Source organism: Leptonotus elevatus, chromosome 6 (assembly GCF_054856555.1).
Source record: "Leptonotus elevatus isolate MCC_2025b chromosome 6, RoL_Lele_1.0, whole genome shotgun sequence".
Taxonomy (NCBI): Eukaryota; Metazoa; Chordata; class Actinopteri; order Syngnathiformes; family Syngnathidae; genus Leptonotus; species Leptonotus elevatus.
In genome coordinates this window covers 23510641-23537280 of record NC_141244.1, presented here as the reverse complement: position 1 = coordinate 23537280, position 26640 = coordinate 23510641, and the positions used below count along the sequence as shown (strand labels likewise).

Genomic DNA, 26640 nt, shown 5'->3' with positions numbered 1-26640 from the left:
GCATTTGGCTACTTTGCCCATTTCGTCGCCGTTGGCCGAATTGAACTTTTGTCGCCATGGCGGCGTCAGCGACAGCTCATTGGCGTGGAGAAAGTCCACGTCACCAAACGCGTCACACAGCAGAAACAAAACACCGGAAGCGCTTGTGTGAAGAACGTGCAGCGCAGCAATGGAGGGTCGCTTGATCGGAGCAGATTGGCTTGTCCTGGCGAGTTTGTTTGTCTAACAAACACGCGCGAGACCAGCGTAGCGTCGCGCGTGTTTTCGGTACGGTCAAAACGTAGGATGAGAGGAAAGGAAGGAAGGAAAATGGAAGGAAGGAGGGAGAGAGAAAGGGAAGAAGGGAGGAAGGAAGGAAGGAAGGAAAGAGGGAGGGAGGAAGGAAAGAAAAATGGAGGGAGGGAGGGAGGGAGGTTGGGCGGAGGAAGATAGGAAGGAGGATGGAAGAAAGGAAGGAAAGAAAGAGGGAGGAAGGAAGGGAGGGAGGGTTGAGAGGAAGGAAGGAAGGAAGGATGGAAGGAGGGAGAGAGAAAGGGAAGAAGGGAGGAAGGAAGGAAGGAAAGAGGGAGGGAGGAAGGAAGGAAGGAAGAAAGGGAGGAAGGAAAGAAAAATGGAGGGAGGTTGGGCGGAGGAAGATAGGAAGGAGGATGGAAGGAAGGAAGGAAAGAAAGAGGGAGGAAGGAAGGAAGGAAGGAAGGAAAAGTTTTGGTGGGCTTAGGACTTGTGAAAAGAAGATTTTAGGAGGGACTGGCTGGAAGGCAGAAAAGAGCAGTTGGGATTGTTGGTTACAAGCTCTTGAAAGGAAGGTAGGAAGGCATTGCTGGTATATGGCAGGATGAAAGGAAGGCCCTGAGAACTGGAAGGAAAAGGAAACGTTTGTTGGGTTCTGAGAAATGTGAGAGGAAGGCTGCCTGTGCTGGACGGAAGCAAGAGGGAGCGATTTTCTGCTACAAAGAAGGATGAAAAGAAGGCTGCATGTAAAGGCAGTTGGGATGGATTGTGTGCTTTTGCAAGGATTCAAGGAAGGACAGTGGCAGGGAAAGAAATACAGTTGGAAAGAAGAAAACAAAGAACAGAAGCGAGAGAATACGGAAGGGAAGGAAGGTTGGCCGACCAGTCACAAAGCGGCCCGCAAACGTCCTCACCACTGCTCAAACATCAGATCCAACACACGATTGATGTTGAGATCCGAATCCAGATCCAAGTCGGTCTCGGCGAAGGGGGGCGGCGGCGGACTGAGCAGCCGCCAGCCGGACGTCAACGTCTCCAGGATGTCGGCGGCGTCGCACATGGCCTGGGCCCGCCGCTTGCGCGACTTTCCGGCCGACTGCAGCAGAGGGGAGCTGCAGACGGGCGGCGGCGCCGGCGGCGGCGCCGGGGCCGCGTGGCTCGGGGGCACGACGGCGGGAGACGGGGGGAGCTCCAGCAGAAGCGAGGAGCACAGAGGCAGGAAGTTGCTGTCCTTGGAGTCCTGCTGGGGTTTGTGGGATTGGTTCGCTTGCGCGGGAGATGGCGGGACGGAGGATTTGTGAGTCGAGTTGTTGGCGGAGTCTAGAAAGAAAACCATAAAAGGTCGTCAAGCCGCTGAGTGTCTTCAAGTTGACTTCTTTACGGGAGACTTACCAACACGAGCGATGGGCTCGTCCAGAATGTCATCGATCGACTGTCGAGGGTCCATCTGGGGACGAGAAAAAAAAACAAAGATCAGTACATCTGCTCTCATCGGTCTTTGCCGGTTCTGCAAACCCACCTGCGCTTTCTGGATGGCCTCCTGCAGCTCCTCCTCCAAGCTCCGAACGCCAGGCGAGTTTTGGACCGGCGTCTCGGTGATCTGCGCCGGCAGCTCGAGGTCTCGGCCAATCATTTCGCCGGGGCAAGGCTGGGTGCAGAATACCTTCAACGACATTTGGTCGACGGGTCAACTCGGCGCTTCCTTGTGAAAGACTTGAAGAGGCGTCCTGCTGGATTACCTGCGTGAACAACACCTCCGCTTGTGCGTTGGTTTCCCGGTTTCCTCTCCTGCATCCTGGTTCCTGTTGCAGGAATGGATGAAGGGATCTTGCGCAAGACTGCGAGATGCGGAGGTAAAAGGGATAAAGAGACGTTATGGCTGGGGGAAAAAAGCAGATTAAAAATGTCTGCCTTGAAGGTAGTGTTTTTGTTTACCTTAAATGCAATCGCTAGCGCGCTAATGCTAATCGCGATTGCTAACCGTTTAGCATCGGCTAATTTTCTCGGTGTTTGATAACGATCATGCACGGAAGACAATAAATAATAGTGCACTCAATTCATGTCGATATAATGATGTATGTGTGAACTAAATGGTTAGGGTTTGTTTACTTTAAATGCTAATCGCTAGCATGCTCATGCTAATCGCGATTGCTAATCATTTTGCATTATCTAATAATGCTCGTGCACAGAAGATAGTAAATAATTAGTTTAGTTATGTCCACTCAATTCAACTCATGGATATGATGTATGTGTGAACTAAATGGTGGTTAGTTTACCTTAAATGTAATCGCGAGCTCGCTAATGCTAATCGCGATTGCTAACCGTTAAGCATAGGCTAATTTTCTTGATGTTTAATAATGATCACGCACAGAAGATAATAAATAACAGTGCAGTAGATATATGCACTCAATTCAATTCATGTAGATATAATGATGTATGTGTCAACTAAATGGTTAGTGTTTGTTTACTTTAAATGCTAATAGCTAGCGCGCTAATGCCAATCATTTAGCATTATCTCATGGGGTAGATGCCACGGGTTTCACACATCGGCGTAGTTTCCGGCCCACTGATGGCCGCGATACAACACTCGCACCCCCACCCATGCGCAGGGCGTCTCAACTCTCTGAAATGCTCCGGACAACTAAGACAGACACATTACACACTCGCACCCGTCGACAGGAACGCGCAACCGAGGGGCACAAAGGCGGAAGCGCAAGAACTGGGACGCGGCCCACACGTCGCAAACAGGAAACAGAAACAAAGTTGATGTGTGAAAACCAGGAAGTCGGAAGTCCCGCCTCCTCCGTGGCATACACCCCATAATGCTCGTGCACAGAAGACTAAATTCAACTCATAGATATGATGTACGTGTGAACAAAATGGTGGTTACCGTTTGTTTACCTTAAATGGTCATTGCTAGCACGGTAATGCTATTCGTGATTGCTAACTTTAGCATAGGTTAGTTTTGTTGGTGTTTAACGATTCATATGTAAATAACTTAATTCATTCTTATAATATTAATTCTTTGGGGATTGATAATCGGTTTTATAAAGACTCGATAGTGACAGCCCTAAAAGCTACTCGCAAAAAGTTAAGGATATTCGGCTTTTGGGTCAAATTCAGGATGCTCCTAAAACAGTTTAGAAAAAGGTCAAATTAAGTTCAGCAGTAAAGGTTATAGTACATTTGAAGTTCTTCCTGAAACCCGAAACCCAAGGATTCCTTTTTGTGAGTGGTAGAGGTCTCCACCAAAAACCAAAGAGCAAAATGTTTCTCCTCACTTCATAGATAGTGTTGGCAGAGGCCTCTCGTGCCCTGCACTTGGTCCTCTCCTTCCTGTCCACGCCCAGGTCAGTCCTCCAGGTGGTCCCGCATTGCAGGGGCGACGAGGACGACATGGGTAAACTGGGACTTGGAGTTTCAGAGGCGGTGCAGGCAGGCGCAAGGAAGACAGCACTGATAGGACCGCAGTGTTCACCAGACAGACTGACGGAGAGACCGTTCGGGACCACGCTCAGAAAGCCGTTCGGGACTCTGTGATCCGGGACGCACGTCTGTTGGTTCGGGCTGCTTCCGGGTGAGTCTCCGGAGCTGCAGCTCGACCTGGGGCTGTGGTGGGCCAGAAGCGGGTGCGAGGGAGCCAGGGACTCCATGCTGCCCCCCAGTTGGCAGAGGGGCGTGGGAGCGACGCAGCAGGGGGGGAGCTGGAAGGGGCGAAGGCGCTGCAACAGGGCCGGCTTAGTGCCGGAGACGGGGAGGCCTCGCTTGCGCAGCTGCTGCCTCAACTCTGACACCTGAGGAGGCAAAACGCACGAGGTCATCCCGAGGGGGTCCTCGGCGGATGTGACTGATGAGGTCTTAGATATTTCCGGATTCTCTTACTTTGAGATCAACGAGATTTGCGGGGAGGAGCTCAAGCTTGGACGCATTGTTTGTGTCATTTGGCGTGCGGTTGGTGGCGGCAGAAAGAGGTTGCGGGTTCAGGGGCAGAGCTCCAGATGAACTCGGTTCTCTACGGGAGTAAAAATTGGAAACATGAATTCACCAGAAACGTGTCACTACTCTTCTTAAGCTGCCAGCAATTCAATTACAGCCGTGGTGTCCAAACTCTGGCCAGGGGGCCATTTGTGGCCCGCCATCCATTTTGAAACAGCCCAATGACGTGTGCTGTGTTGAGCTTTTCTGCATATGCAAAGATGCTAATCAACTATTTATAATTAAACAATTAACAACTCTTCATAACACTGTGATGAGTAAAGATAATTCATTTCTACGAGACAATATGGTTTCCTTCGGTTTTTTGTCGGGGTCTAAATTGTGAAAATATCACATGAACTACTGCTTTAAAAAAAGGTCAGCTTAGGACTGATTGTTCCGGTTATGGTTTTGAATGTAGTGATGGGATTCAGCTTCCGTTCATATGCCTGATAGTAGCGGTTTTTCAAAAAAACACTAAAATATAAGCAATATATAATTGCGTGATTGACTCATATTGGTGTGCTTGATAAAGTCAAAACATTTCAGAGTGGCCACTGCGTCCTTTGGTTTTCTATATGCGGCCCGAGAATGAAAGAGTTTGAACACCCTTTGAAGTAAAGTAAGACCTTGACTTGCAAGTTTATTTCATTCATTTCTCGAGCTTCTAAATATAAAATCAATATGTGTATGGGTGCTCGTAAAAATGATCCGATATTCTGCGCATTGATACCATACCACATCCTTCTACACTTTGGTATGGTGTTCCACAGGGCTCAATTTTGGGGCCCCTGTTGACTTCATTGTATTTGCTGGTCTCACAAAAGTGGTATCAGTGCAACTTTTAACTTTTACCACCAAAAACGTTTAATGACGTATACTGAAATCCCAATGAATGCCGCCAAAAACGTTAATTGACGTTTTTAACAATAACACCGTTACCAACTGATGTTTCTGAGTGTGTGTACAAGTCGCAGGATTAAGATTAGGACCAGTTTCAGGAGAAAATAACTTCGTACCTGGGCACCACAGTAAGTTGTTGCTGCTGCTGCTGAAAGATTTGCAGCTCCAAAGAGACTTGTTGCTGCTTGATGAGATGACAACTGGCGGCGTCTAATGGCTGGGTTGGAGGGCTCCTCTGTTTGGCTCCTCCTTCAAAGACACACACCACGGGTGAAGCACCGGCTTCCGTTTTTTTTTTTTGGGTCAAGAGGCGTTCAAAGCAATACTGAACCTCCAGGTCCGGACGCCCCTCTCTGGTCGGGAGGAATGTACTGGTGATACTTGAGTTTCTTCATCTTGGGTTTGGCGTCCCGCGTTTTCCGTGAGCGGGCGAGGTGGTTGAGGTTGAAGCCGGCGGTCAGGGAAGAGGAACAGGCGGGACTGGGAGGCCGAGCTGTCTGCGAGGGTTCAAAGCAGGCTCAGTGGAGTCACTCCAAAGCTGGCGTATATATAAGATGCGACGCGGGGGGAAATGTCAAGCTGCTTCCGCGTCGTTTGACAGCGTTTGCACCGCGTGTGGAGGTTAAACTCTTAACAAATCTCCAGATGACAGCGCGCGTCTTGCCTTTGACACACAGCCAACGGCGTTTGGTGTGTGGACGTGTTAACCCGGGGGGGGCAAACGCATGCCACGCGTCCACAAGTGCAAATTGACAGTAATGAATGCGTAACGGCTTAAGGTCGAGTTTGCAAAATAGAAGAGCGAGCATCTTGTTAAGGTGAAGATCTTCACGCGGCTTACTTTGTTGTGAATTCATCTCATTAAAGAACACGCAAATTGTCAAACGCTGACTCAAGCGCATTTCACACTACATTATTTATAAGATCCCCACGCACACGCATTATAAACCGTGGACATTTAACTCGAAATAATCCACCTCTTAATACCAACCATACTATCACGTAACAATAAGAGCTGCTGATTATTTAATGTATTAATGTGTGCAGATTGCTACAACCAATTAGAGGACAGAACATTTTTGATATCGCTGAGGGTGGCAACTGGTCAATAGAGGGCGCTAGAGAACCGCCCTACGGCCCAGCCACCTTTAAAGGGACTCTTTGAGCCATTTTCAGCAGTAAAAAGTTAATATTTTGTCCAGAATTAATTTGATAACCATTATTTTTCTTGTATAATTAATAACATTAAAAACGATTTTTTTCCATTTGCTGTCGATTGAAGATGATATCACCTGCGCTGAGAAAGTAGGCAAAGACCAATCATGGCTCACCTATTTTCCAGGTTTGGTCAACTGAGACTTGATTGGTCGTTAACCACTTCTTCAGCTCATGTCAGCAAGTGGAATTTTATTTTATTTTAAGGTATTAATTGTACATGAAAAATAACGAGATGACCAAATTCAGTCTGGACCAAATATGAACTTTTTGCTGCTGAAAATGGCTCAATGAGTAAAGTATCCCTTTAATATGACAAACAATAAATAACAAAAATGAAAATGACATGCTATCATAAAGATGTTTTCAAATATATGTACATCTATTTTTAGGAAATGATGACAAAATAGATTTGAGTTAATGATGAGTCAAACTGTTTTGTTGACATGAAGCTCCGCCGTACCTTTGGCAGCAAGGGCGTGGTCTGGGAAATCAGGAAGATCCCGTTTGGTCGACTGGCGGTTGCCATGGAGTTGCTTTCGCACAGCAGCGGCACGCTGGTTGGCGGTCGGATGCCCTCGGTTGCCGGGAGCAACGCCAAACCGGACTGAAAGAGGACACGGACGTCAGTCGGAATCGACGCTGAAACTTGTCAGTCGTCACAAAAAGTACGACTTCACCAGAAAAAAAAAGATTGCCACAAGTTGAAGTGGCAATTCGGACAACCGTCCACGATAATCAACTTTGCATCATTTACTGTACTGTAAATTGTTCTCTCACCTGAATGTGAACCGGACTGTGATTGAGGGGCGGGCCCACAGATGACAAATCACTCAGTAATTGGTCATCTGAGAGACCCGGTGGTGAAGGGAAGGCCGAGGCCAGCGGTCGGGGAACGACGCCTCGCTCGTTCGGAGAAGACGACGAGGAGCAGGAGGAGATGTCGTCTTCGAAGACATCTGCAGGCAGCGGGAAAGGGGCGGGACCTGCGGAAATGGAAGTGAAAAGACGCGAGGGTCCAAAGATGGGATTTGTTGGCCAACGTGCGCTCATAACTAACAGTTCTCAAGGTGTGGTTTGTCTTTGGGTTTGGCGGGCGCAGGTGGATCTTGGATCCCCTCCCTGAGGTCCCGGCGAGCCTTTTTCTGCCTTGGGGCCCCGCACTCGCTCTTCTCTGAAGACACAGAGAAGCAGCAAAGTTCAGGTTCAAGTTCAAGTAATTTTGAGTTCATTTAAAGTTCCTTTAACACCACCATTTTTTTTTTACGCGCGATTAATGACCACCTCTGACTTGTAAAGCCTGTACTTGGGGAATTCAAGTCGCAACCCAGCAGACACGTCAACGTCACAATTTAGCAGTAATAATAAAAAAATTAAAAAATTAAAATTAAAAAATTTAAAAAAAAGAGCAATGATGATGACATTACCGAATGAACAATACTGAGCTCTTTTTAGAAAAAAAAAATATATATATATTTTTTTAGCAGTAATAAATTGAATAATAATGCATATATTTGTGGCGACTGGGGTCAAGTTGTATTTTACAAATTAAAAAATGTGCAGAATTTCACAAGTTACTTTACGTAAAAGATTAGACAATTCTTAATATGAAAATAAAAATGCACTGAGCTGTCATCAACGTCTTACAAATGCAATGATGCCATCTAGTGGCAGAAAAATGACCAACACAAATCAATATCACACTCGTTTTTTACAGTACATCTTTTTAATTTAAACTCAATTTTATGAATTATTTCTATGAGTTTAACATTTTTTCCCCCGCTTGCGATAACAAGAGTATGAAAACTCTACATATTATTGTACATCTAGAACAGATATAAAATTTGTGATCAATCCTATTGAAGTCATGCAATTAATTATGATTAAAAAAATGTAATCGCCTGACACCCCATATATATACATACAGAGCGAGAGGGAATATATAATAAATTAGAAATGATAAAATATGAAATAATTCTTGAGTTCTAATTGGAAAAGGGCACTCGTGACAGATTCGCGAGGAACAGCTCAGACAGGTTATTTTGCGTGCTGTCGTCAACTGCGCTTTAAGGACCCGAAGAGGTCACATTTGTTTGCGAGTGACAGCTGACCACGTGTGCGGCGGCGCACTTCCTGTACGTCTGCAAGCATGTGACATTGTGCTCCGTGTGCTTTGTCCGGTCGTCACCTTGCACAGCGACAGCAGTGACTCCACCAGGGGGCATCTTCTGATGTCTTCCGGCGCCATTGTCAGTTTGACACTGCATCAGGAAACAAGCAGCAAAGTCAAAGCAATCAGACATGACCCGCGCAATGTTCACTTTATTGGGCCCATTGAAAACAATAAAAATGTATTTACAGCATTGAAACAACTCACCAGAGCTTGGCTCTTGTCTTTTTGTTCTTTTTTAGGGCAACTCGTTGATTTTGAGCCTATAGAAACAAAATGGATCAACATTTACTGAACACTAAAATGAAAATTCCACTGCAGTCAGACTGACTTTATATTTATATTTATTTTACGGATGTTACCTTTCTTTTTAATATACTCAACAGAGCGAAATGACATGAATTGATCCTATCAGCGGGTACACCCACGAATCGTTTCCGATGAATCGCAGGCTACATTTAATTTAAACAAACAATCATTCAGACTCACATTCAAAAACTATTTTGGGTCTTCACTGAACCAAGATGGATGATTTTGGAATGTGGAAGAAAGCTGTATATGTACCCGGCCAGTAAAAACACACACAAGGACCACATGCAAACTCCACACTGAAGGCCACAGTCACAGGCAAGCTAAACATGCTAATCAATATGATCGATAAATAAGGAAACTAAATATTTTTTGGGGGAAAAGATTGAAATAGTTAAACATGAAAAAATGCCAACCCTAGAAATGATTGTTGTACAATATAAGACTTGTTTTTACTTTTGTGTTAGCATTTTATTAATATCTTATTTTTGTGGCAGTCAATTTTTTTAAACTTTTTTTACAAACCGATGTGATTTCGACTGACTATTAACCAGACCAACAAACAATTGATCGGAATCAGCCATCTTTGTTGTTTACATTTGCCGCGATTGCTTTGAGGTCGGAACTGGAACTTCCCAACTTCCTCGAATGCAGCATTATGTCTGAATGGACTGTCAATAGAACCCGCGGGGCTGAAGCCAGAGGGCAGCCATCTTACGTTGCCACTTTTACTCACAACTTCTACTATTTTTTTTGATGAAAACATTGTTGTCAGTGCGTGTTTTACGCTACAATCCCTGTATGGAGTCATGAGAGCCTCGCAAAGAGCGAACTTCACAGCTTGCATCCGCCATTCAGAGTATATTATCTTAATAGTGTGAATTGTGACTCACAGAGGTAAGGTTTGCGTTTTGTTGATGGCTCTGACAACATGATGCAGACGAATCTTTGAGTGGCACCCGGAGCTATGAGGGAATTTTTTTATTTTTTTTTATTATCGGTACAACTGTATGTCATGTGTAAGATGGCCGCCGGTGGCGTCACTTCTCCAAATGGCGAGTAAGCGGCATTGACGATCCATTCATACGCAAGTCCGTGGCCTTAGAGCTCAGCTTGCAAAGGTCACATGACCAAACCCAGAAAACAAGTGAGCCGTGACGAACGTTACCTGAGCCCGTAGACACTGTGATGTCATTTTTAATTGGCTTACTCCTAAACAATTTGCCCCCCTCCCCCTCCCCCTCCCCCTCCCCCTCCCCTCCCCTCCCCCTCCCCCCACATGTCTGAATTATTTTCACTGATTATCTCCGAGAAAATGATACGGTTCGAATCAACAACATGAGCCCAAATGAGTCACAAATGTAAACTGTTGCACGTGAAACCAACCCGAGTCTGCATTGATCTCACTCTGCCTTCGGTTCTGAATCCTCAACTGCAGCACTGTAAGACAAAATAAAAAAAAAAGACGAGTAATGCATTTGCATCGACGGGATGACGGTCGGCTTTAATGCCTCCGTGAGGAATGACAAGTAAACGGCAGTCCAATCAATAAATCACACTTGACAAGCGAACCAAGAGTCCAGCGAAGATGAGAAGCTGGCTCGCATTACCTAATGGCTTTGCCACGCTTGCGTGCGCACACGCGCAATTTGTCCATTAACAGTGAGCACGCACACACAAACAGGTGAAGCCAATGATACATTTGAGTGAGACCTGAGCGAGCAGGGGGGGGGGGGGGGGCTGAGGTCTGCCCGGGGGTGGGCGGTGGAGGCCAGTAACTATTTATCTCTCGCAATGTCTATTTCAGTCGGCCCCCATCCCCCCCTTCAGCTGTCCCGGCTTCTCGTGACCCCCCCCCCCTAACGTCATCCTGCCTGGTGCTGCCAGAACTATACTCATCTCGTGGACTTTTGTGTTTTACTGTACTCTCATGTTCAACAAACAAAATATTGGAAAAAAACAGGGATGTTAATTCGATACCATTTTTTTTTTCATACCGATACCAGTATGAGTACTCAACTTTTGAGTAGTCACCAATACCACTCGAACTTTTGATACATACAATTTCCACACAAAAAAAAACAATGGCAGATCATTTTTAAAGAAACACCTATATATGAAAATATAGTATTTTTCCTTCATTTCTAGTTCCTCATCATAAAACGGCTACAAAAGTACCAATACGTTAAAATAAGGTGTTGGTACGCAACCATCCCTAGTAAAAACCGTTATAAAAAAATAATTGTATCAATTGAAAAATAATCCAATAAATTGGAGGAACATTGTACATTTACCCACGCTTGCTCAAGTATATGAAAATAAAAGTGTAAGTTAGAACTTAACAAAAGACTGCCGGTAAGCATGTCTTTTTTTCTATGCTTGGGGTCCCTAATTAAAAGTGAAACAGGTCCAGCTCAGCATGAACATTTTATCCAAAAATGTTGCCATCCAACGGTCAAATTGAAATAAAAGAAATTCTAGTGTTCCAAAAGTGTTTATTGTGTGCAATTACCAATAAAAGTGAAATCAAATCATTTGAACATTTTCTTTGGTTGTGTCACAAGCAAAAGAAGAAATGTTTCTTATGTTATGTTCCAGCCTCCCATAAAAAGCAACAAAAATGCGTGTACTGTGTTTTTAATAAGAAAAATAGCACTGGTGCTTTTCATTATTATCATAAAAAAAAATTTATGTTTTTTTTTACCTATTGTATTTTTTAAATTTTATTAACTTTATATATATATATATATATATATATGTAGTTGTCTTTACTAGATTTTGTGTGCATGATCTGAATGTGCAGCACTTTGGAAACGCTTGTTTATCAAATGTGCTGTAGAAACAAAGTGGATTGGCTTGGATTAGCTTGTCTATGGCTTTCTGTATCGTTTGTTAGCATGAAGCTAAACAGAGTTTCCGAAGGTGTGCAGGCCAGCTGGGTAAGCATGTTTATAAGCAACACGTGTTGAGCCAAATTATCCCAACGAGAGGCTGATATTCTGGTCTTGGCATTCACCTCTTATACATGCATGATGCCACACACAAAGCAGCTGCCAACCTTCCTCCTCATCCTCCTCCTCCTCCTCATCCTCTTGCGTCCTCTTAAACCCACCCCTCGAGCCAGGAATCACGTTTTCCAGCAGGTGCTGGCACACCTTGGGGACAGCCTCCGCCGCCGCCACCGCCGGCGCCGCCGCCACCACGTCATTTCCTCCGCTCGAAAAGACGACAGCTGCTGGCCAACGCGACAACCGCGCCAGGAAGTGCTCGTTAAGCGAAGCCTATGGAATTCTGGGAATGCGTCTGAACGGTGAAGGCGGAGTTGGCGATGCATTGCTTTGACCAACGCGGTCATCAGTTCAGATAGACAAGAACACACTGTACTGTATATTGTCACTGTCCAATAACAAGTGTGTATATCCATGTTTTTATTCATTAAAAATGTTTTTTAAATCTTATTTTCTGGATTAACTGTTATTATTAACACAACGCGGTAATGATTTCATTTATTTATTGCCAAATGTCGATTGTCTTCATTTCACAGCATCTTACTTGGCTGCATTTATTTTCGATGTTTGCTTCTTCTTTTTTTTGTCCAATCAGAGTTCAGATTCTACCTGTTGCCATGTCAATCTAATCTGCCTTCAAGAATCGAAAATGCACGTTGACGTTAACTAAATGAGAAATGTGATGTTTCTTTAATCAATCAGATTTCAAATCGGTTCCAATTTTAAAAAGTAACAAAATTAGATTACAAGTTACTTTTAGTTACTTTCAGCAGACGTCGACAACCCCGCTTAACATAAAAACTACTAACTCGACTATGCTTTAATGCAAGTGCAATTTTAAAAGTCAGGTCTAAAGAGATACTTGACTCATTTAGCCATTTGCAGCAATAAAAAGCTAATATTTTGTCTAGAATGAATTTAATAATGTAATTATTTTTCACGTGTAATCAGTACCTCCCCAAAAAACATTTTGTTAATGGCCGTCGACTGAAAATGACATCATTGGTGCTAAAAACTCAACACCACATGAGCAAACCCAGAAAAGAGGTGAGCCGTGATTGGTCGTTACCTGAGCCCTGAGCACATGTGATGTCATTTTCAGTCGACAGCAAGTGGCAAAATGTTTTTGTATATGTGTGCGTGTGAGTGCACTAAAAAATAAAAAAAAAATTACCTGAAAAATAGTGACGTTATATAAAATGAATTCTAGACACAATATTAAGTTTTTAGTGCTAAAAATGGCTAAATGAGTCAAGTACAGAGGTGGCAAATCCAGGTCCAAAAAGTAAAAACCCTGCCACAGTTTAGCTTTAGCCCCTGATGCTAGCTAGCTCCCTAAAAGGTAAACAAGCACCATGGGAGCTAGCTAGGGAGCTAGCTAAAAGGTAAACAAGCACTATGGGAGCTAGCTAGCTAGCACCTGGGGCTAAAGCCAAACTGTGGCAGGGAGTTTACTTTCTGGACCTGGATTTGCCATCTCTGGTTAAGTATCATTTTTAAGATAACGTTTTTTAACCAGCATCACTGTTTATAGTAAAAATAACTAGACTAGTGTTACTTTTGTTGTGGTTTTGTCATGTAATGTGTGTGACAAGCAACAATACACAAGGCCTCTATCAGAGGCATCCCAACGGGCGGCAGCAGTCGCCAAATCCATTCCCCACCATCAAATCCGTGACGCTTATTGATCACGTGACACCCCATGTGGCCCAATATCCAACTCACCTTCACCTCTACATATTGATGCTAATGTAGCCAATTAGCCCGGCACAGTTTGCGGGGGGGGGGGGGGGGGGGGGGGGATAAATCCAGCTCTCCACTGCGCGTCGTCTATTTAATTGCTTCCGTTCCCACATGCTCACCTGAGCGAAACTTGTTCCGGATGAGGAGTGACCTCTCGGAGGCCAGGAGCGTCATGGCGGCTCTGAAGGGCGGCGCGGCAGAGAGACACAAGAGGGACTACCTGGTGCGTGTCCACCAGGATGAATGGGAGCGATTCTTCTTTTGTGTGTCACTGCGGGGAAAGCAGCCGAGTGAGAGAGGCAAATGCTTGCAAATCCACTGACAGACACAAAGTGATATTGATAGAGGCGCAGCGCGCACACGCATTGAGACGCAAGGCCTATCAAGCCAACACTGGCATCGGCGGTTGTCCCTGCAGACGGCCTGTCGTGATCACAGTGTGTCACCCGGGCCCACCCGTCGCCGCTAATAACAACGCCGACCTGGATCTGGAGTAGTTCAGAATCAATATTTTATCTAGTAACGACAACAAATATTTTCTTTTTAAAAAATGAATCAAATAAATCATACTCACCTGTGACGGTGATTAGTAAATGTAACAGATCAATAAAGTCAGTTAGCATTAAGCTAGCAGACTTTCGCGAAGGTGAAGAACTGAAATGTTAGTACCACGACGTTTATTGAAGTCTCGCGTGATGTCATGCTTGACATGTGACTTGACGGTTGCGTTTTCTGGAAAACGTTTGCGTCATTCCAGTGGAATTTGACCTCCACTGGCAAATGTGCAAAAAACGTCTTTGTCCACTTGCCTACTACATGCACATGACTTATTACCCTTGACTAGAAATTGCCAACCTGACAGAACTCATTCTACAACGCACACATGCACAAAAACACACACATGCACACACACAAAAATCAGTGTTGAAACACATTAACTCATTTACTGCCATTGACGGCTATAGACGTCAAAAAATCATTTGAACTATTTTGATTAGTTTAAGATTTGTTTCCACTTTTGTTAACAGGAGTATGAAAACCTAGAGAAAAAAATTATAGTACATTTAAAACAGATATAAAATGTGTGATTAATTGTGAGTTTACTATTGAAGTCATGCAATTAATTACAATTAAAAAATTTAAATCGCCTTTTTTTTTATGTCTAGGTTTTCCTACTCTTGTTAACAAAAGTGGGGAAAAAAATGTTAAACTAATAGAAAAAGTTCAAATGAATTTTTTACGTTTATAGGCGTCAATGGCAGTGAATGAGTTAATAACTAAAAAACTAAAATCTAACCAAGAACATTTCTACAAACAATTCTCAAATCAAGGCAACATTTTTCTTCTCCAATTATTTCTTCTTACCAGCACTTAAAAACACACGTTAAAATTAATTGTACTTTATATAAACATGAAGTAATAACATGATTCATCGCCGCTCGTTCGGATGTGCCCGACTTGGCCACCAGGGGGCAGAATATTACAGCTATGTACATTTGCCGGTACAAACAAAGAAGAGTTTCAAAAGATGCTGTAATATTAGTCATTTTTCGTAGAGGATAAATAATACATTAATGTATGTTTGTGTTCAAATATCCAGTGCTTAAAGCATGAAAACCCCCACACCACCATATACATACTATTTGTTAGCCCATCTAAGATGTCTCCATTAGCATTCAGCTAGCAGAGCTCAAGGCAGAGTTATGAGGTGACACAAAACATTTAGTTGAGCATTAAACATTCTTGCTGCCTGTTTTTGAAGAATTGTTCACTAAATACCATCAGTGTTTTAGGCTAGCTATGCTAACTCAGCAGTCGTTTTTTTTTATTGGTGGGTAATTATGCTTAAATTCAGTAAATGATTCATCATTTCATTACTTCTTTTTTTTTTTAAACCCAGTCTGTGCAGCACAGTTAACTCTCTCAAAACATTTATGCATAGAGACAGAATATGGCCAGTGGCACGTTATTCTTCCATAAGGCGACAAAGACGCGATTGTGGAGGCCGAACGGGGAAAAAGATGAGCGTGAAAAGAGAAAATATACTTACAGGAAGAGAGAAGAAAAGCTGAGCGGCCCCTCGGGCTGTACGAAGTGCAGTTGATTTAAGATGAAATTGAAGAAGGGAATTGAATGAGGGGAGAGACGAAGAGAGCAACTAACTGGTTAGTGCTTTTAGTGGTGATTTCCTTCTTTCATGTTCTTTTCATGTCCGCGCTTTCATCGCTGCTTTAAGTTCTCTGCCGCTGCGTCCTTCTTGCTTTCTTTCTTTCGTTCTGACTTTCTTCGTACAACTCAAGCAGTCGCCTCTTGCTCTGACTGCCCCTCAATGCCTGCCCCAAAGCATCATGGGTCCTGGGTGACAACTGTCACCCCCCCCCCCCCCCCTCCCCTCTTCACCCTCAGCCCTGAATCTGATTGAGCACCACATGCCTACTTTTTTTTTTAAGAGCATTTTTATTTATTTTTTTATTTATTTTTAACTTTTTTTTGCAACTTTGTTACAAAAGGCGCCCCCCCACCCCCCAGGGTCGAGAGACGTTTTATTAGCACAAGGCCAACGCGGAGCGTTTTGCAAATGGTTGGAGTGCAGCAAGGCTCAGATGCTGCCTTCGGGATACTTCTGGGTCACCCCCTTAAATTGATTTAATGATCTGTGTGTGCGCGTGCCACGCACTGGGATACACACATTTTACCATTACAGTGAAAGTGAACTAAAGCAGCGGGGCGGGAGGGGTTAGGGGGGGGGGGGGGCTGAACTAAATCACCCATGTTTTACCTCGTCTAAAAACCTGCAAAAAGGTGTTTGTCTGACGTTGCAAACTGTACGTTCTGTGTGTGTGTGTGTGTGTGTGTGTGTGTGTGTGTGTGTGTGTGTGTGTGTGTGTGTGTGTGTGTGTGTGTGTGTGTGTGTGTGTGTGTGTGTGTGTGTGTGTGTGTGTGTGTGTGTGTGTGTGCTGGCTGGTAAAGTGGGGGAAGTGAGGATGTGGCAGGAGCACCTGTTCCTTCTTTTTGATGGACGGCCTGCGTGTGCTGGTTCAGCAGGCCAGGGTGGAGGGAGGGAGGGTGGTGGTGGTGGTGGGAAGGGGGGGGGGGGTGTATGTCCGTAAAGGCCGACGAAGCACAGCAACGCTTTGAAGTGGCAGCGCGTGGACATGCGCCAGCCAAATGGCGGCTATAGTGTGAGAGCGCCGCAGGGGCTGATGGGAAACCTGGCGGAAAAAAAATGACCGTGGCATTTTGGATTATGAGTTTGATTCTTTCGTTGATCAAGCTTGTCGCTCACATCAAATCAATTTTCCCCATTGAAAAGGTTTGAAATTTTATCATTCAGTTGGCCTAATAAATGATATTTTGTCGCTAATTTGCTGATTTCGTCTATAAAGGAAAGATGACTACACATACCAGTAACCACCACTGGGTGCAAATATTTGACGAGCTCTGCGCTTTGGCAAGCCAACCTTCGGCTCTGGTCGCTGCCATCGGATCCAGTAGCGCTTGTCCTCATTAGGGTTCGTGGCTAAAAACTGGACCCGATCCCGGCTGACTTTGGCAAGAGGCGGGGTACACCCTGTACTGGTCGCCGCCCAAGAGCAGGCCACATGTGGACAATTTGGAGCTTTCAATGAATCAAGTTTTGTGAAGAAAAAAAATGCCAACTCTGAAATTTGGACCTTAAACCTCTTGCCTGTGTTGCACATGTGTCAACCAACCACAAGGTGAATCAAGATGGTAAACTTTTGATTGAATTAATGCGGACAGCAGGCACTGACATTTCAAGGCAACCTTGGATGTTTCCCACCTATGACATCATTTCACACACGTCATTTGAAGTAAAAGGTGATGTAATTGCTTGTTAGCCGTGGTTGGACTCCCTCTCAGATCACCACCTGACAGCGTTCTTCTTTTTCCTCTGACAAAAAAAAAAAAAAAAAAAAACATTCCCTCAGTGTTAATCCTGCTCTCGAACCCTGCGTGATGTTAACCTTTTCCTTGGCGCAGTATCACATTTCTCCGTGGGTTCCATGCTGCAAAAGGCGCAGGCATTTACATGAAGAAAATGTGCTTTTTGGGGGGTTGTGCAGTAACTGCGAACAAGCATGCTGCTGCGACTGGAGAGCCAGAAGAGATCTTAAATCATCGCCGTTACAAGTGCGCCCTCACGTGGCCAAAACGAGCACTGCAACACCAAGAATCAATTTCCCCGGAATTTAGACTCTCAGGTGCACACAAATTATACTGTTTTTGTTCCAGCAGATCCGATAAACAGCCAATATGTCACGGAGCAGACTCAACCACAGGGGAATAAAATGTTCAAACAGTGAGACACTCATTCAAATGTCGCACTGCAACATTTTGCATTTCAATGGCTTGGCAGCGTGAAGCTCTTGATGCCGTTCCACGTCATCACTCATACACACACAATATTCTATTTGTATACAGCTGGTTTAATCAGTTGGTATTCATCTTGTAGGACCTTGTAGACTGAATGATGCTACAGTCATACATAAATGAGAATTATATGTGAAAAAACATATTTAACTAAAAAGTCTTTGTAATAAAAATTAAAAAAAAGATAATAAAAAAATGACATTAAAAAACATTATTATTATTATTGTTATTGAAATTTAATTTCTCCCCAAAAAACAATGACAAATCATTTCCAATAAATACAAATATATCTTCCCTTAAAATTTCAGAAAATTACTGGCAATTTTCTCATTTCTAGTTCCTCGTCGTAAAACGACCACAAGAGGGCGTCTGATACTGGCATTGGCCACTATCGTGAGTACCGATGCCTTCAAATATTATATTTACACTAATAAAAAAATACCCGGTCTTATTTCAAGGTATCTTTTTGTTGTTGTCGTTATGTATAAAAAAAAAAAAAAGTGGTATCAAACATCTATATTATTACATAATTATGATGATGATGATGATTATTATCATCATTATTATTATTACAGTAAAAGGCAACTGAGGACCCACACATTATTGATATTATTTTTCATATTGTTATTGCGGTTATTGTTATTATTACACTGAAATCGCCAGAGGAAATCATTAGTGGCGATTGTCACAGCAGCATTGTTATTGGTGCATTATGATTAGTCACCCACCTAACGGCCATCATTTAGTTTTGTTTTTAATGTATTATATGACATAATTAGCAGCGGTGTGAAAGCCATAGAATGCACTATTGGAATGATGTCATGTTTTGGACGGTTGACACAGTGGCCTGTTGTGATTAACTGAGCACACTCACCGGTAACGGATTCAATTAAATCCTAAATTTTAGCGCGCGCACACAAACGCAATCTATTCTGAGAGCTTGTTATAACCTTTGCTCTGTGCGCACAAACACACACACACACACACACACACACACACACACACACACACACACACGCACGCACACACTTGCCTCTCCTTCCACTTTCCCTCCATAAAGTCTGTTTGCCAAAAGTATAATAAAGCCGAGCTTAACACCTTCCTCTTGATGGGATAGCCACAAGGACCAAGTGGGGTCATTTGAGCAATAAAAAAGTATTTAATAACTATTTGGAGCTGCGCCGTGTTTGAGGAGCCTCGGCGGACTGACTGAATGGAGAGCACAAGTAAAAGTGCGATGCAATAAATGAGTATTGTTATCACACAGGAGAAGCAGAAGCTGTTTGAATTATGACCCTCGACCTTCTTCTCTAATGTTGTAAACATGCAAAAAAAAAAAAAAAAAAAAACGGGCAAAGTTGGAAGTTGTCGAACTGTATCAAATACAATTGAATATACTTCACAAATTAACAAAATGTGAATATATATATTTATATAACATGTTGGAATAACTCATTTGGTCTTGAAATATATGTATTAAATACATCAAATCAACAGGCAACAAAATATACAAAGCTTTCTTTTTTTTTTCAATTCACTCGATTAAAAAAAAGTGAATATTGTGCTAAAATAAAACAAGTGCAAATGACTCACAGTGTTTCTGTTCTGTTACGAAATATAGATTTCACTACAAGGTAGTGCAGCTCTCCTCGTTTAACACACTGAGAAGAGTTTAAGTTACTTTTAAGCACTTTAAGGTCATTGATTGTGTGAGAATGCAATTTCATGGAAACGTCACATTTGACAACAAAATCACGTTTTCAATATTGAGCTGGCCAAATCAGCCAAAACGGTAATGATAAAGTATTTGTTGGCCATTAAAGTCCCTGTAAAGTGATCATGAATACGGCTACACACGCAAAGAGTGATAGGAACAATCCTTTGCCAAATTTGAAGGATTAAATAAATCTCGCACACAAATTGCTGAAAAATCAAGAAATTGCTGCGGGCGTGTCTGCTGAATTGCCAACTTTCAATCAAATATCACTTTCACGACCTTGGACAAAAACAATGCTAGCTCAACTAGCGTCTTTCTTATGCTTATACCATGTTGCAACGACGAGGCGCTCTAAAGTGGCTGCCACAGCGAGAGATCCCCTCTCTACACATACTGGCTGTCACGAAGGACTTAAAAAAATAAATACATCTTTTTTTTTGGCCTTCTCTCCATGTTGTGAACACTTACAGCAGACAACGAGGCGTTCTAAAGCAGTCACGGCAGCAGATTATATAAGGGGATGATGCCTTTTCGGGATGAATATTTTATGAGGTGAAAAAAGGTGCTCAAGTTCTTATGTAATGGGGGTGGGGCAAATCCCAAAGTGCAATATTGGGCACTGTTTTGGCCACGCCCCAAAAATCTGGGAAACTAAAATGACGACAGTTTTAACGCAATATGGCTGCAATAGAGCTCCGTTTTTTCTTTTTCAAAAAAGTATAATGGATTTAGAGACACATTTCCGGATTCACTTTACAGGGTCTTTAAATGCAATTGGAATAAGCATACATTCATATAAATAAAGTTGTTTTCAAAACATAAATATAAATATTGCAAGTGCTCCCGTTTTTTTTTGTAAGTTTGGAACCTTTTAAGTCTCCATTTCGGAATCAGAGTTTTCTAGATGAGACACAGTGGAGCTGTACCATTCAGCAGGATCTTCCTCGTCCTCGCGCCGAACGCCGCCGCGGTCGTTGAGCATGTCCACGGCCACTTGGTGGAAAGGGTGCTTGCGCTTGGTGTGGCGGCGCAGCGTGTTGCGCTCGGCGAAGCGCGTGTGGCAAAGTTGGCACTGGTAGGGCTTCTCCCCCGTGTGAACCCGTTGGTGGCGCTGGAGCTCGCCGGCCTCCCTGAAGCGTTTGGCACAGATGGGACACACGAAGTTCCTCTGACCCGTGTGGATGTGCTTGTGTCTCTGGCGGAGCGAAACAAAGGCAAGAAATGTTTTTATTCCGACCGCAAGACAAGCTCAGTAAGTCAAACCGTCGTAAGCTGAAGCTATATTTTACGACTCGAAACTGCCAAGCTGAAATGGGTTCAATTAGCTAAATTCTTGTTGTTACTATCGCTTTTGCCTGATGTTTTTGGTGACTTAAGATAGGTAGGGTGACCATATTTTCATTTCCAAAAAAAAAAGAGGACACTCGGGGCCTTGAAATTGTGGTACCAGTCGCAGTAACACCGTGTACTTCACCTCCTATTACTCATGCAATGCCAACCGGGCATTTTAATGAATTTATAAAAACCCCTAACAGGACGTGAAAAAAATGATCTGTCCTCCCAAATGTACTCCTAAAAGAGGACGTTTAGTCACCCGAACTGAAAGGACAATAGTTTAGCCTCCGTGATAAGTATGATACCTAAAATGCCTGTAAACCAAGCAACAGCTGAGGGATGGCTGACGAGCTAATGCTAAAAGCTAGCACAACGAAAGAAGCTGCTCCAGTTCAGAGTGGTGGCTGACGAGCTAACGCTAAAAGCTAGCACAAAGAAAGAAGCTGCTCCAGTTAAGAGGGGTGGCTGACGAGCTAACGCTAAAAGCTAGCACAAAGAAAGAAGCCGCTCCAGTTCAGAGGGGTGGCTGACGAGCTAACGCTAAAAGCTAGCATAAAGAAAGAAGCTGCTCCAGTTAAGAGGGGTGGCTGACGAGCTAACGCTAAAAGCTAGCACAACGAAAGAAGCTGCTCCAGTTCAGAGTGGTGGCTGACGAGCTAACGCTAAAAGCTAGCACAAAGAAAGAAGCTGCTCCAGTTAAGAGGGGTGGCTGACGAGCTAACGCTAAAAGCTAGCACAAAGAAAGAAGCCGCTCCAGTTCAGAGGGGTGGCTGACGAGCTAACGCTAAAAGCTAGCATAAAGAAAGAAGCTGCTCCAGTTAAGAGGGGTGGCTGACGAGCTAACGCTAAAAGCTAGCACAACGAAAGAAGCTGCTCCAGTTCAGAGTGGTGGCTGACGAGCTAATGCTAAAAGCTAGCACAAAGAAAGAAGCTGCTCCAGTTAAGAGGGGTGGCTGACGAGCTAACGCTAAAAGCTAGCACAAAGAAAGAAGTCGCTCCAGTTCAGAGGGGTGGCTGACGAGCTAACGCTAAAAGCTAGCATAAAGAAAGAAGAAGAAAACAACAGCAGCAACTGTCATGCTGTTTCTAATAAGTTAACAAGCTTGATGTTCTGCCAAAAGCACATCGCTATAGTCATTAGGCTTGCTAGCCAGAAGCTTTGCAACACTGACTTTGTTTTAATCAATCAATCAAAACCTTTATAAAACAAAACAAAATCAAACCCACTAAAACGGAGGCCTCTTTTACTCTCTTCTTGTGTTTTGTTTACGAAAGAACAGTGAAGCTATAGAGTATATCCAATTAGCATTGCCAGCTAAGGGACAAGTAGCCATGCTAGCCTAGCATGGTCCGTGTGGGAACCTGGATACCTTCACACTTCCTGATTTGCGCTTTTTGCTCTGCACTGACCTGCAGATGGCTGGAGCGCTTGAAGGCTTTGCCGCACTGCTGGCAAACGTGAGGCTTCTTCTGCGAGTGGGTGATGGCGTGGCGCTCCAGGTCGGAGAGGTAAAAGAAGATCCGCGGGCACAGCTGACAGTAGAGCACCCGCCGGGCAGAAGGGTCGTTGGGTGACTCCGAGCGGGAAAGGGGGTCCAGTGGGTCAAGCGGGTCCAGAGGGTCTAGCGGCTCGATTTTAGGCGGCGAGGGAGGAGCGGCGGCACTGCAGAAGTACATGTGGTCATCCAGAGGTAAACGTTCGGAGTCCGCCAGGGGGTCGGGATCTAGCATTTGGGCGTCCGAGGGATCGGACGCCAAAGTAGCAGCGGCTGCTGTTAGAGATGATGGCTTATCGCTCTCGTTTGAGACCTGCTCGGTAGGTATGGCTTCAGTTCCAACAGAGGGTTCGACGTGAGTAGGAATGAGTGAAGAGGAAACGGCGGCCAGACTCGAGGCCAGGACACTGCCGGAGCCCCCTGATAGGATCACAGGCGGGTTGTTCAGGCCCAATCCCATGACAGGGTGAGGCAACGTGTTACCGGAAGCCAGAGGAAGGGAGATCTGGGACAGGTGACCGGTTGAAGGGTTCAGGATGGCGATAGGGGTGGAGGTAGAGTCGCCGGAAGAAAGGAGGAGGAAAATCGGGGCAGAAGCACCAGCAGTGTTGGCGCCGACAGACAGAGGAAGAGAAAGAATCAGTGGCGCAGAGGGGTGCAGGATAGAAGCACTGGAGGGGGGCGTGGTAAGGATCTGGATGGGCTGGTTGGGGATGGATAGTCCAGAGTTCTCAGAGGAATTTGTATCCGAACCTCTGAAGACTTGCGGAGTCGCAGACGGTGACCCGGACACCCGCGAAGGCATCGCGTCACCGGAAGGTGCATTTAGTGCATCAGCCAAACTTTGGCTGAGGTCGGAACCCGCTGAAGGGGGCAACCGCGAGGCCCCTTCGTTCTCAGCCGGGCCCTCGGAGCCGGTGACGTCCACTTGTGGCACCCTGAGTCCATCTGGACTGAGAGTGTATGGAATGCCCTGGTCGTCGATGAGAAGAAGGTCCCGGGCAAAGACGGAGGCGGGATAAAAGGTAGACAGTTCCTCTTCATCCTCCTCCACCACGTCCCGGTCGCCCTCGCCCTCGTATTCGTCCACCTCCATAATCAGCAAGCTGTCGCACGCGTCCAGAAAGCGTCCGTGTCTGGAGTCTCGGTTGGCTTTTTTCTTGGGGAGGCTCAAGTCCAGCGGCTCGCTCTGCTCTTCGGCCCAGGAAAAGTCCTTCAGAGAGTCTTCGACTTGCCTCTCTGAATGTTCTTCCTTCACTCCCTGACCAAGTAATGTAACACCGCTGGATAGATGGGCTTCTTTTAGGTTTCTTGAGAGATCCGAGTGAATGGTCTCCGTGTCCGAAACATCTCCACGAGCGCGCGTCCCTGCCGTGAGCTTTATACTCTGGTCCTTGGTCTTGATGATAGATATTTGGTTTGTTTTTCGCGAACTACCGAAATGGGAGTCTTTGGCAGGTCTGGCGGCGGAGTCGGCACTGGGCATTGGCTGCCTCGACCCGTGAGACTCTCTGATTTCCTGGGGGGCGGGCTCGCAAGTCCCGCCCACCGCTGGCTTTCTCCTGTTGATTGACAGAGCATCCTGGTTGACGGGGCACAACTGGAGGCTATCTTCCCCAGTAGCGTCCCAACCTGGCCCCTGCGGGTTCGTCTTTGGCTCCTCGCTCAGCAGCTGGGACGGTTCTGCACACGGGCTGCCATTTTGGACCTCCGAGCTGCTTCTTGACAGGACTGTAGCCAGCTGACCATCCATTTTGGGTCAAACCCATTTAGACATCTTGAATTTAAAAACACAACACATAAGTGAGTCAAATGAGCACAGCATGTGTAAAACAAACATGTCAAATAATTGGGGGCCAGTCGGGGCTCATGTCTTGAGAGTGAAGGGGTCCTCAGTTTAAGACAGCTCCGACATGCAAAATTGCGAGGGTAGGAATGGCACACAATCAACTACCGTAGTTTGCGCAGCTGGCAAGAATATGTCATCACACTCGGGGTGCACTGATTGATCGGCCGGACGATTTATCGGCCCCGATTTCCTTCGTTTTGGGGGGATTGGCGATCGGCCGATGATTGTCCTCTTCTGCTGAGGTGACTAATAAGCTTTTCATTTTTATTTCAGAGAACTACTTAATTTGCAGTTAAAACAGCCCAATTGTATTATTTCACAGATATTGTTCAACATTTTCCAATAAAATAAGATTGGAACGCTGAAGGTGTATGCTGCTTGTTATGAAAAAAAAAATCGAGATCGGAAAAATCGGGATTGGTAGGTCAGACTTTTCAAAAGATCGGAGATCGGTGATCGGACAGAAAATTGTAATCGGTGCACCCCTACATCACACAGTACAAAAAACATGCTAAATTTCCACCATACTTAGTCTTTTTTGCTTGATTGTTTCATATTCATGAAAATGAAGTGTATTTTATAAAATATATTCAGTTACTTGCGTAATAAATGCATTAGCATTAGCAAATGTTAGAGATGGGCTATGACATTGTGTAATACAGCATAAAAAGGTACGCTCACCACTGTACTTGTTTGTCTTCCATTTGATGTTTTTTATTATGACCTCGAAGTGTATTTCATACAAATATCTACCATAATAATAATTATAATTAATTATATTTAATGACTATAATTATGACTTTACGTCTATGCGTTAGCGTGGGTTAGTCACAGATTACTGTCCAGCGTAAACGACCTTCCACACTACACTTTCAGTGTGAGAACACAAGTTCAGAAAAACATCATTTAAGGCCTAATTGTTACTTTCATACACATATTTACCATAATCATGACTTATAAGAGTGTTAGCATAAGTTAGTGATGGACTGCGGCACAGTGTAAGAGAAGGCACAACAATGCTCAGTTAACAGCAGTACTTAACGTTTTAATTTTGATTGATAATGGATGGATTGTTGAATGTTTTATTGTTATGACACAGGAGTGTATATCATACAAATATTTACTCTTAACTATTCATTCATAACTGCGTTAGCATCATGCTATATTACAGCGTGGCACGTAGCCTACTGTTTTTCTTTTCTTTTCTTTTTTTTAAATCAATTATCTATATATTCTATGCCTATATTTAGTGTAATTATGACATATTGTGATATTCTACGACGTCTTCCGACTTACATACACGTTGGGGTTACGTCGCCGTCGTAGGAGCGGAACTCAGTCATAAACCGACTCACGAATGTGGGTCAAGTTAAGCGAGCAAGATGCTAATGAGCCTGTCACGTGACCTCACCAAACTACACGCGTCCTATCAAATGTGACGTTCACTGACACTCTGTTAAATTATGAAACGGATTGGAAAACAAATCTTAAAGGGCTCGTGTGGGGGTGTAGCCCCAGCACACTGAACGTCGCCTCTTCTACTTCCTCATCGAAGCGCACGGTGGGAATAATATGATAATAATAAAACGTGGTAGCGGCTCTGTCTATGGCGCAAAAAGAAGAGAAAAGGGTGATAAGAGACGAGTGAAATAGTAGGACGCCATTACGCACAGTCCAGGGTGCGAGCTGTCAGTGCGCCGTGACGAGGGGTTCGAACCCGCGACGTCGCCGGCTGGCCGGCCGGCACACTGACGCGTCGTCTCAACAGACGAGGAGCATGCACACGGGAGTTATATTTACAGTTTATGAGTGCAGGAAGAGAGACAGCCGCTGCTTCCTCCTCGAACCTCCAGCCAGCCATTTTAGAAGCCGAGGGTCCGAGCGTGAGCAGGACAAACTTTACTGCCGCCCCCCGAGCTCCTCGCCGCTGCAGACGACGACCGGACAACGCTATAAAAATGCATTAAAAATAAAAAATAAAAATCTTCCTAAAAAATGAAAATTGAAAGTGTGCTCCACCCATATGCAAGCCGCCGTGCTATGGAGGGACTGTCTTACCCGAGCCGCGCACGCTTCCGGAAGACCAAATATGTCTGAGCCGTGTGCAGGGTGATGCTGGCTGGGGCTCGGCGAGGGAGGGGTCAGGGGGAGTTGCTATGGCGTAGCAGCCTACCGGGTCCGAGCAGCGGCCATGCTCAGCCTATTAGGCATTTAGACTGCTGTGGAACCTGCAGCCTGCAGGCTCCCCGCGACCACTGGAGAGGATGGAGACGTTTTCATAAAGTCTGATGATATCC

The 26640-nt window shown here is 44.6% G+C and overlaps 2 protein-coding genes across 4 annotated transcripts; both read right to left on the bottom strand.

Moving 5' to 3' along the window:
* Positions 1-606: 606 nt before the first annotated feature.
* On the bottom strand, positions 607-15872 carry LOC147172830 (uncharacterized). The gene is made up of 16 exons (XM_086078524.1): positions 15605-15872; positions 13674-13825; positions 10190-10243; positions 8702-8757; positions 8513-8585; positions 7385-7498; positions 7105-7310; positions 6788-6931; positions 5441-5606; positions 5226-5358; positions 4114-4243; positions 3513-4025; positions 1971-2069; positions 1751-1894; positions 1624-1678; positions 607-1551 (listed from the first exon to the last, which is right to left on the bottom strand). The coding sequence occupies exons 2-16, from the start codon at positions 13726-13728 to the stop codon at positions 1142-1144; spliced, it is 2352 nt and encodes a 783-aa protein (XP_085934650.1). The 5' UTR covers positions 13729-13825; positions 15605-15872; the 3' UTR covers positions 607-1141.
* Positions 15873-18589: 2717 nt separating this feature from the next.
* On the bottom strand, positions 18590-26459 carry LOC147172829 (uncharacterized). Of its 3 annotated transcripts, XM_086077425.1 has the most exons (4): positions 26402-26459; positions 26144-26293; positions 22409-24271; positions 18590-20858 (listed from the first exon to the last, which is right to left on the bottom strand). In XM_086077425.1, exons 3-4 carry the CDS (start codon positions 24245-24247, stop codon positions 20535-20537), a joined length of 2163 nt encoding a protein of 720 aa, XP_085933551.1. In that variant the 5' UTR covers positions 24248-24271; positions 26144-26293; positions 26402-26459; the 3' UTR covers positions 18590-20534. The 3 variants fall into 3 exon arrangements, with proteins under 3 accessions (XP_085933551.1, XP_085933554.1, XP_085933553.1); XM_086077428.1 differs by lacking the exons at positions 26144-26293; positions 26402-26459 and adding an exon at positions 26015-26136; XM_086077427.1 differs by lacking the exons at positions 26144-26293; positions 26402-26459 and adding an exon at positions 25640-26000.
* Positions 26460-26640: the final 181 nt, after the last annotated feature.